The 9743-nt window shown below is 48.3% G+C and overlaps 2 protein-coding genes across 3 annotated transcripts in view; both read right to left on the reverse strand.

Moving 5' to 3' along the window:
• The window catches only part of LOC115115909 (phospholipid-transporting ATPase IB-like), a 115832-nt gene extending 113432 nt beyond the window's left edge, over positions 1 to 2400 (reverse strand). Inside the window, 1 exon segment of the mRNA XM_065019347.1 lies at positions 2156 to 2400. Coding sequence (XP_064875419.1) covers positions 2156 to 2198 — 43 coding nt within the window. The 5' untranslated portion in view covers positions 2199 to 2400.
• A 447-nt stretch (positions 2401 to 2847) lies between these two features.
• Positions 2848 to 9705, reverse strand: LOC115130131 (E3 ubiquitin-protein ligase RNF6-like). 2 transcript variants are annotated; one of them, XM_029660926.2, is made up of 4 exons: positions 9621 to 9705; positions 7586 to 7741; positions 6832 to 6954; positions 2848 to 6624 (listed from the first exon to the last, which is right to left on the reverse strand). In XM_029660926.2, exons 2-4 carry the CDS (start codon positions 7731 to 7733, stop codon positions 4742 to 4744), a joined length of 2154 nt encoding a protein of 717 aa, XP_029516786.2. In that variant the 5' UTR covers positions 7734 to 7741; positions 9621 to 9705; the 3' UTR covers positions 2848 to 4741. The 2 variants fall into 2 exon arrangements, with proteins under 2 accessions (XP_029516786.2, XP_064875420.1); XM_065019348.1 differs by lacking the exon at positions 9621 to 9705 and adding an exon at positions 8862 to 8945.
• Between the last annotated feature and the right edge of the window lie 38 nt (positions 9706 to 9743).

Raw genomic sequence — 9743 nt, forward strand, 5'->3', positions numbered from 1 at the left:
GACGATTCTGTGCTTCCCACTTTGTGGCAACAGTTTGGGGAAGGCCCTTTCCTTTTTCTGCATGACAATGCCCCCGTGCACAAAGCCAGGTCCATATAGAAATATTTATTGTCAAGATAGGTGTAGAAGAACTTGACTGGCCTGCACAGAGCCCTAACCTCAACCCCATTGGGATGAATTGGAACGCAGACTGCGAGCCAGGTCTAATCGCCCAACATCAGCGCCCGACAGCACTAATGCTCTTGTGGCTGAATGGAAGCAAGTCCCCGGCAGCAATGTTCCAACATCTAGTGGAAAGTCTTCCCAGAAGAGTGGAGACTGATATGATGTAGCAGCAAAGGGGGACCAACTCCATATTAATGCCCATGATTTTGGAATGAGATGTTCCAAGAGAAGGTGTCCATATACTTGTGGTCATGTAGTGTATGTCCCCAGAAAGTCCCGCCTCAGACACACAGACAATAGCCTGATTTATATCATTATATCTTTATACATGGTAAACAAACCACACTTCTCTGGGGACTATACACACACAGAATAGTAATGCGGTGGCAGCTATCCTGGCGGTTAGGAGCATTGGGAAAGTAACCAAAAGGTTGCTGGATCGAATCCCGAGCAAGGCAATTAACCCTAATTGCTCCTGGGTAGCTATCAATAATGTCTGATCCCTGACCCCAGTCTCTGAGTGTGTCTCGGGGAGAGTGGGATATGGAAAAAGCACATTCCCATCTCACACCTTACAGGTTACTCACTTGTACATACAATATATAATCAGTGAAGAACTGTCAACATCTCCCTTAAATGTCACTGGGGGGGTCCATTAATAGGTCTATAGGGATAGTATGAGTGTTTGTTCCCAGATGTGTTGTCCTGTCTTGACTCCTGGGTCCTGACTGTCCTTATTAACCCAGAGTAAAAGTACTTTTCTGTCAATATCAGCTTTCCCTGGAGTCTCTCACTAGAACCTGTTGGAGGAAAAACATTCAGTCACACACAATGCACTTGTGCCAGTTAATTGTGCCAGTCACTCAAGGTTATTCAGCCACATGCATACCCTCTTTCCATGACAATTGCTGCATCAAACCTGCCCCAACTATCTCCCAAAACCCTGACCTCCTCCTCTCTAATCCCTGCAGCCTTGACCCAAAACCTCTTATAGCTGTCACTCCCCGACATGGTCAAAACGCCAATAATCATGCTAGGATTTTCCGTGTGTACATAGGCTAGAGTCCGTGGATAAAATAAGTATGCGCTGTGTGGGGAGTACTGTGCAATGATTCTTTCTGCTGTCCCTGTAACGCATAGAGGGCAAAAGCGCAATGAATAGCCCCAAAAGACCAATCACTATTCTGCACCAGTATACAGGCCCAGATAATTTCTCTATTATGTAGCCTAAACTAGCACAGATGTCGTGTTCAACTGTGTGGGTCCCGCGTGACCTTAACAGGTGCGATGGCCTTCCCGTTAGGGGCTTAGAATAAGATCCCTTAGTCACGTTGCCTTTAAGTAACGACTGTGTTAAACAACGGGCTCTCCCATCGTGCCGAATTGTGGGCAGTTATGTGTTCTCGGACTAAAGTATGTCCTATCCTGACAGTTTGCACCCTTCACACCATTAACCCATTCGCCCTGGGAAAGTAAAATCGATTCCGTGGACAAATAGCCTACATAGGCATTTCTGTAGGCTAGTCTATTACGTGCGAATGAACGAGTGAGGACATGACATCTCGGTCCCCGCTAACCTACACTAACCTCGTCTCCATCTACCGGTATTTACTGAATTATTTTTGCACAGCATACTTACGCACAGTACGCTACGCTATACAAAGCATTCGACACTGACTCAGTTGAAGCGCTGAGCCCACAATCCGAGTCAGTCCATGCCAATAGAAAATTAGCCCTGCACTGACTGTGTAGCCTATGACAGGGTGCACCGCCTCCGTGCCGCAGTCCTGGGATAAACAAGGCCATCCCAACCCCTATAGTCCCAATAATATAGCCTAAAGCACATATATAATAGGCCAGATTGCACAAATTGTCAACATAATCAATCAGTCCTCGTCGCAATGTTTATGTCGCTGCCAGTTCGACCCCTATAAATACCCATGGAGCTGTAGACTACAGTGCATGCGTCGTCCCCTCTAGCCACGCTTACCGCCCTCGCTGTGGATCTTCTTCGATCGCCGGTTGAAATACATCCTGAACTTGTGCGGTTCTGTATCAGGCTGGAAGATGGCGTCCAGGGCACCAGCATGCTAGTGGCTCACTGTCACAGCGGGGAATGCGAGCACGGGACAAGGCTGCATTCGCTCGGGAGATTAATCATAACCGACCAGTAGGACGAGGGACGGTGGTGGGTCGACTCAGCAGCGACGAGGGCGCGCATAGATGCCATGTGTTCGTGCGGCTTCGTCCTCAGCCAAACTCACAAAAAGGCTAACCTCGTTCCTTCGTTCAGACTCACTTTGCTTCCACTGGATATGCATGTAGCCAATGTGTGCCATAAATTAATAGTCTAACATGTCATGTGTAAAAAATAACCTAGTAACGCAGTAGCCATAGGCTGCAGGAGGCCAACACTGCAGAGCTAGGTTAAATAGCATGCTAAATGGATATAGGACATATGACTATTAGCACTATGGTTATTTAATATTTGTATATTTTAAAAAATGAAGTGTTACATTCATCTAATTTCATAGGCCTATGAGTCATTTGTAGCCTAGGGAGAGAAAGTCAAATTAAAGACAGGGAGAGAAACCATCACACTGGGTTATTTCATGTCATAGGAGATGTGGATAAAAACAGTGGTTTTGTGTGAGGAACACAAACACAGTCACACAAAATAACTCCAGGCATAACAAAGCTGTATTTAATTCCATTGTTAAGGAGCAGAGAAGAAAACCCTTGTATATTTATATTACACAGTAACAGAACACATTAATCTTAACAGTTAGTTTTAATCTCATCACATAACAATAAGTATTCAATATCTCAAAGGATGTTTCTGATCTCATTAAATAGGAACAGAATAAATACTCAATTCTGAATTCGATGGCCACAAACCCTCCCACTCGGCCTTAGATTAACATTCAGGTGACTGATTAATGCTGCTAAATCATATGACATTCTGTTTTGTCACTTCCTTCAGCTCTACCACACACACACTTATTCATCACACTCACAGCTCCACAATGCACGTACGCTCAGATTCTGCAGTATACAAAGAGCAATATTACCCAATTATCACACCCCTGTCTCATGGGTCTGCATGACAAAGGTCAGGAATCAAATGACAGAAAACCCCTGCCCTACCTGGACACCGATAACACTGGCCTCCAGTTCTCACCATGTTGTACTGTGGTGAATACTGCCCCTGGTGGTAACATGGTGATACTGCATGCAGGAAAAACCAATTGAGATCTAGGCCAGGCTAATGGAGGAAGAAATATGTTGTTCACTGATCTGAAAGGATTGGATAGATATAGAAAATGGTTGAGCGGTGCCGGAACCATTTTGCTTTCACCCATTCATTCCTTTCAGGTTTGTGAACATGGAAATCCGGCCATGACAGGCAGGTTCTACCAGAACTGGGACTTTAAAACACAGACGTTAAAGGAGTGGGAGGTGATGAACTACTTTTTGATTACTGGGGTATCTCTAGGAGGCCGAGGGTAGAGGGACAGAATACTACTGAGCAGATACTCTATTTCCCAACAGAGGAACTAATCATTGATGCCAAGGAGTAAACAAGGGAGAAAGAACAGCACTATAATGTTTAAAAATGTAACTATGAAAAACAGTCCTTCCTTCCCTCCATGTTATTGCACAACTCCTTGTCTAGCATCAACATTATTGGCCTGTCTCTGTAACAGACAAGTTCTACTACAAGTGCTTGCTGCTAAATCACACACTTTCCTGATAATCTTTTTCTTTAGATGTTTCTTTCTGACTTGGGGTACTAATATTTTAGTGTCAAAGGCTGTAACAGAATGAAATGTTGAACATCCACTGTGGATCTGTGGGGTTCGATGGCTAGGTTGAAATATACTGAACAGGTGGGCAAACAACAGGATCCTTGGGACCACTGACCAAGTGAAAACTCATTCAAAAGTCAGGATACACGACAGCCTCTGTCCACACAATGTCAAATCATAGAGGACACTTTGAAAGGAATGTCGGGGCTTTAAAATGGAAGATTCCAATATGAGCTTTTAACTTAAAATGGCTGTTTCCTGCTTCTGATTAAAAATGCAATGCGACTGAGGACTTTCTCTTCTGAACCCCAAAACACAAGAGGCGGTGACATATTTACACGTTCTCAACCAAATCAAGTCCAGAGATGTGTCTGACTGATTACTGTAGTCTGGTTGTGACAGGGTGATGTCACAGCGCATCAGGTAGAGGAGCAGCAGCTGGCTATAGTAGCTCATTAGCATAAGTCCTATCTTTACATGTGGACCTCAGTGACATCATGACAGAGTGGCCAAACAGAAACAAGGAGGGGAAGAAAAAAAAAAGTGCTGAAAATAAAATACTTCTAAAAAAATAAAGCTTTGTTAATTCTCTGCATTTATAGTCCCCCCCCCAATGGATAGCGCAATGATAAATGAAAACATTAAAGCGCTATGTACATGCACCGTCCACTCCGCTCGGGCATGCTCAGTTCAGCCAACAGGTGGCAAGGTGTAGCTGGTGGCGGTCTAGGGTCAGGGGGTTCTAGGGATCAAAGGTCAGGGCAGGGTCAGTCCTGGTGCACAGGGAGGATGGGCTGCCTGCAGATGGGGCAGGTGTTGTTTTCAGAGAGCCAGCGGTCAATGCAGTGGATGTGGAACTCGTGGGCGCAGGGCAGGCGGCGCAGCTTATTCCCCTGGGCATACTCATTAATGCAGACGCTGCAGGCGCGCCCCGCCTCTCCCTCCAGGCTAGCCTGGCCGTAGGTGCGCGTGGCCAGATTATCGATCTGCTCTTTGGTCAGGCCACGAGGGTGCTCCTCGTCCTCCTCATCGTTGAGCAGAAAGAAGTGGGCCAGACGCAGGATGGGCAGTGTGCCGTTTTCCACGAGGTTGTTTGTGTCCCTGCTCGTCGGCCGACCCTCATTGGGGGTAGGGACTCCACCGGCACCGCCATCACTCCCGACTAATCTCTCCTGGCCTCCTTCTTCCTCGGCCCCTGCCACTCCCTCGGTCTCCATCTCCACCCCTCCTGCCTGACCTTCCACCCCAGTTCCACTCTCGTTGCCATGGTAGGCCTGTGTGGTGGTGTTTGCGTTGGGTCCAGCAGGGTCCTGGTGACCTGGCGTGCCCCCGGTGGTCTCAGAGTCAGCCTCCGTCTCCATGAGGGAGCTGAGCTCTCCGAAGCCGGTCATGATCTGTCTGAGGATGGAGCGCAGGGCGGTGGAGCTGGGCTCCCCCAGGCCCGTCTCACTGATCCTCCTCAGAGGGATACGGATGGTGCTGACGTAGGTCCGGATCCCGGCCCGCTCCGAGCGGGAGATGGTGCGCCGGAAGCCTCCACTGTCACTCTCGAAGGTGACGGTATTCTCAGCAGCGCGGGCCCGGGAGCGGGTACGGCTGGCGATGCTGTCTCGGTCCCGGTTCTCTCCCGGTCGGATGCGACGCACCTGCAGGTCCAGCATGATGGTGGGATGGCGGCGTACCCCTCCGGCGCCCCCCGCCCCGGCCGTGTGTCCCTCTCCCTCCTGCTCCTCTGCCTCTGGACCAGGCTCTGATACTACAGCCGGCTCTGATACGGCTTCACCGGTCTCCATGGAGACAGAAGCAGTTCCGTTGCTGGGCTCGGCAGTGTGGATATTATTAGAGCCACCATTTCCACTCCCACCATTAGGGGATAAGGTAGCTGAGTTAGGGGCGGGGTTTCTCTGAAGAGGAGAGCGGCTACGTCTCCTAGATGACCGGGAGGAAGTCCCACCTCCTGCCACAGCCCTGCGGGTCCGGCCGCGGGATCGAGTCCTGCTGCTGTGTGGCTCATGCCCCACAGACGCCCCCTGGGGGCCAGCCTGGGGCGCTACACGGGGGCAGTCCAGGGTAGCAACCCCCTCCTCCTGCCTCTCCTCTTGGGAGGAAGCTCCACTTGGGGACTGGAGCTGTGGAGGGCTGCTTTGATCCTGAAGGGTAGGGGGTGATGGGGAATGGGGGAGGTGGAGGGCTGTTGTACTCCTTAGAGCAGTAGGGGGGGACAGGGGTGAGGTGAAGGGTGCAGGAGTCAGAGGAGGGGTGGTGGTAGTACTGCGTGTACGGCGGGTTTGAGCCCTCCTGCCCAGGGTTGCTCGAGGTGAGGGATAGGGGGAGGGCCGGGCAGGGGTGTAGGGTGATGGGCGAGTGGAAGGGGAAGTGCGTATGGACGCTGTGGATGGAGGGGGGACAGGGGACAACTCTGAGGGGTCGGGGGTGTCACTGTGCTCCCCGGGTTCCGGCTGCTCATGGTTGATGTTGATCTCCAGGCTGAAGCGGAACTCTCCACTGTTTGGGTTGGTGCGGCTGACCGCGCGCCACGTCTGGTTGCCGCTCTGGCCGCTCCGTGTGGCATTCCCGGTTCGTCGGAACGTGTTCAGCCACTCCAGCAGTGAGTCGCCATTAGATGTCTCTGCTCCCGGCTCAGCAGTACCTATACAGACAGCGGCTCGTTACTGAACTGAGTCAGTTGTAATTATCTAGTAATACGTCAGTACTATACAGCAGCAATTAGGTTATGAACCTTTTGAGAACCATTACATCCTGTCAAGTTTAGGTTATACAGGCTAGACCCTTTAGCACCCATTTCCTCCCCAATATTCCTTCCATGCCCCTCCTAACCCTCTCTCCTCCCCCTCACCGCTGCTCCCCTCCTCTTCTCCGGCCTCCGTATTTTGTGGGCGTAGTTCAGGGCGGGGCTGAGATGACACACGCTCCTTTGCCCCATCCAGGCGCTGCCGTAGCTCCTCCGCTGTCACTTCACCTGGGGAATAACATGTCCCCTGTTAGGTCAAGATGGAGGGTGTATGATATGGGGTAGGTTATATGCTTCATTGTTGAGGGTCCAGTTCAGCCCTTAGTGGCCAACATGGAGCCATTATATTATGATTTGATATTACAAATGTTTGTTTTATTTTACCTTTATTTAACTAGGCAAGTCCATTAAGAACAAATTTACAATGACGGCCTATATTAGATTGTATTAGCGAGTCTGCATTGGTGTATTGGGATGGACAGGGGTGGACAACTATGCCAATCCGAGGGCTGCAGTCCTGCTGGTTTTCGTTTCTCCATGGCATTAATTAGCGCCACTGATTGGCTAGGGGGACCGGGCACGTGGCTGTCCTGATACAAATTAGCCTGTGATTTAAAAACATGGAGTAAAACCAGCAAACACCATTGCCCTGAGTGATTAGAGCTGTGCAGCCCTACATTATAGCAGGTTCTAGTCACGTCAGGTGTTCTAGGTTCCTGGGGTTCTAGTGAGGTCAGGTGTTCTAGGTTCCTGGGGTTCTAGTGAGGTCAGGTGTTCTAGGTTCCTGGGGTTCTAGTGAGGTCAGGTGTTCTAGGCTCCTGGGGTTCTAGTAAGGTCAGGTGTTCTAGGTTCCTCTCACCAGGTGTGCCCAGCAGGTTGCTGTCTCTCATGAGGCGGTACTCTTCCTCGCTCAGATCGTTGATGAAGTGATAGTACGCCTCCTCCCTTCGAAGACGCTCCGCCTGACGCCGCCGCTCGTCTCGCCCACCGGGAGGGTCCATCACCATGGAAACCGCTGGGGCACACGGAAGGGGTGATAGGGGTGTCAGAATTGTGGAACACCTGGCTGGATCTTACCAGGGCACTATTGTGATGCATCCATCATTCAATCATAGGGAGCAGTTGAGTTGGGATCAGACATATTTGACAGATTCTATACAACTAATGTACACGTCACTGACACACTTGACAAGCATAGATTAGAACGAGGCTTTACTGATCATCCAAGTCCCTGGGGAAAAACCGCAGTCCAATAGCTTCTGTGTCACGTGAAAGTAGGATTTACAGGAAGGCTATTACTCGATCAATGCAATTATGTGACTTTGCAACTCCCGTCGCCTTTACATTATTAAACCGGTTTCCGTGGCCAACCTTTAGCCATGAACGATGAAGTCAAAACAACAAGTTCCATTTTGATGTGGAATGAGACATGGCCAGTAAGAGGTCGGCTGAGCTGACATAACAGGGAAGGTTAGATTTTTGTTCCGACAGCTAGCTGGCTAACCTCCTTGGATTCATCAGAAAATCTCTATACAACAGTATCAATGCCACTGCGATAGACAGCAAAACATATTTCGTCGGCCGTAAATGTTGCAACAATCACGGTATTTGGAGCAATAATGCAGTCTCTACAAAGCATCATAATATAGTAGGCCATGTTGGAGAACACAGGAGGAGCAACAAAACTGACGTTGTCATCCTACTAGTTACCAATCACCGACCCAGGAATGATCACAGACACGTCGAGAGTCCAAACATTGCACTACGGAGGAGGGACATGACAAAGAAAAGTCGGGCTCCATACAAACTGACTATGTAGAGGACAAAGAATCGTCACCTAACTATTGCAACAGAATTATATAAACGTCTCCAACTACAAAAAAATATTGTTCACACCTATACGCAGGTTTCACATTGCCTTTCAAAGCGGCGAGCTGTCATTTTGAATGCGCAACGCATTTGTTAGTTGCTGCCGACAGCTAACTAGCCATCTTCTGGTGAAAGGTTTGACCAATAATTAATACTTTTTTTTGACAAGCAAACACACGAACAGAGTGCATACTATACTCAATCTAAACAGTGTTATTGGCTCGAGTAAATGGCAATGACAACGAAATTTAAAGGGATTGTTGTACCTGACACAGCAGCTGTAATATGGACGGGTTTGCTTTCCTCTCCGCTCTGATTACAATGTAGCCAAGATGGGACCACCTGTGCTACACTTCTCACCGTCTGACCAAACACTATCAATGTCAGATTAGTTCCTACCCAATGAAACCGCACGACTACGAGGATTAAAACAGCTAATTGTTGTGTTTCAATCAATGTATATATGTATTATTATTTGTTTAACTATGAAGACGACTGCTTTACAATTTTCAACAGGTTATTTTTCACAAATGTATTTTACATAAAATCACGAAGTTTGCTAATGAGGTATGAGGTACATGTCATTTTGCAATACAATTGGAAAAATGACATAATTAAATGTTTTCGTTTGTCAATGTCTGTGCGCGTATCTTGACTAGTCTTTCTGCCTTTATTAGACGCCAGAATTGTCTAATTGTGGACATCCACATCGATGTATTATTAAGGAGAGGAGTAATTGCCATAAAATGTGAAGGGGGAACATTTTAAACTTGCTGCAGAGGTACCAAAGCTTTGAACAGAATACTATATATTTGTTTGTGTGAATTTTAGCCCCTTCACGTTACAAAGAGTTAAAGTCCACGTGGTGCTCTAAACACTTTTCTCCCGTCTCTTTCTGTACAGTCTACATAACGACATTTTACGACAAAGCCGTGCATGGAATTTCTGTTCTCCCCAGTGAGATACCGGTTGGAGAAACGCAGTAGCAAGAGAATACATAGAAGGGTTAGTAATCGTTCCCATACCTGTCCCCTCGTCCCGGATAAGAATCCGGCATCTTCTCTGGTACACATAAACCGAGCGGTTAGATGTGGAAACAGGGCTGAGGAGAGAGCGACGCGAGGGAAGGCAACTAAAAATTCTAACCC

Source organism: Oncorhynchus nerka, linkage group LG6 (genome assembly GCF_034236695.1).
Source record: "Oncorhynchus nerka isolate Pitt River linkage group LG6, Oner_Uvic_2.0, whole genome shotgun sequence".
Taxonomy (NCBI): Eukaryota; Metazoa; Chordata; class Actinopteri; order Salmoniformes; family Salmonidae; genus Oncorhynchus; species Oncorhynchus nerka.

Bases quoted from the DNA above. Each gene is read 5' to 3' on its own strand.
- LOC115130131 (XM_029660926.2), bottom strand. From the start codon at position 7,733: ATGGTGATGGACCCTCCCGGTGGGCGAGACGAGCGGCGGCGTCAGGCG. The intron at 6,955-7,585 runs GTGAGAGGAACC...GTTATTCCCCAG, and splicing joins CAACCTGCTGGGCACACCTG to GTGAAGTGACAGCGGAGGAG. The intron at 6,625-6,831 runs GTGAGGGGGAGG...CTGTCTGTATAG, and splicing joins AGAAGAGGAGGGGAGCAGCG to GTACTGCTGAGCCGGGAGCA.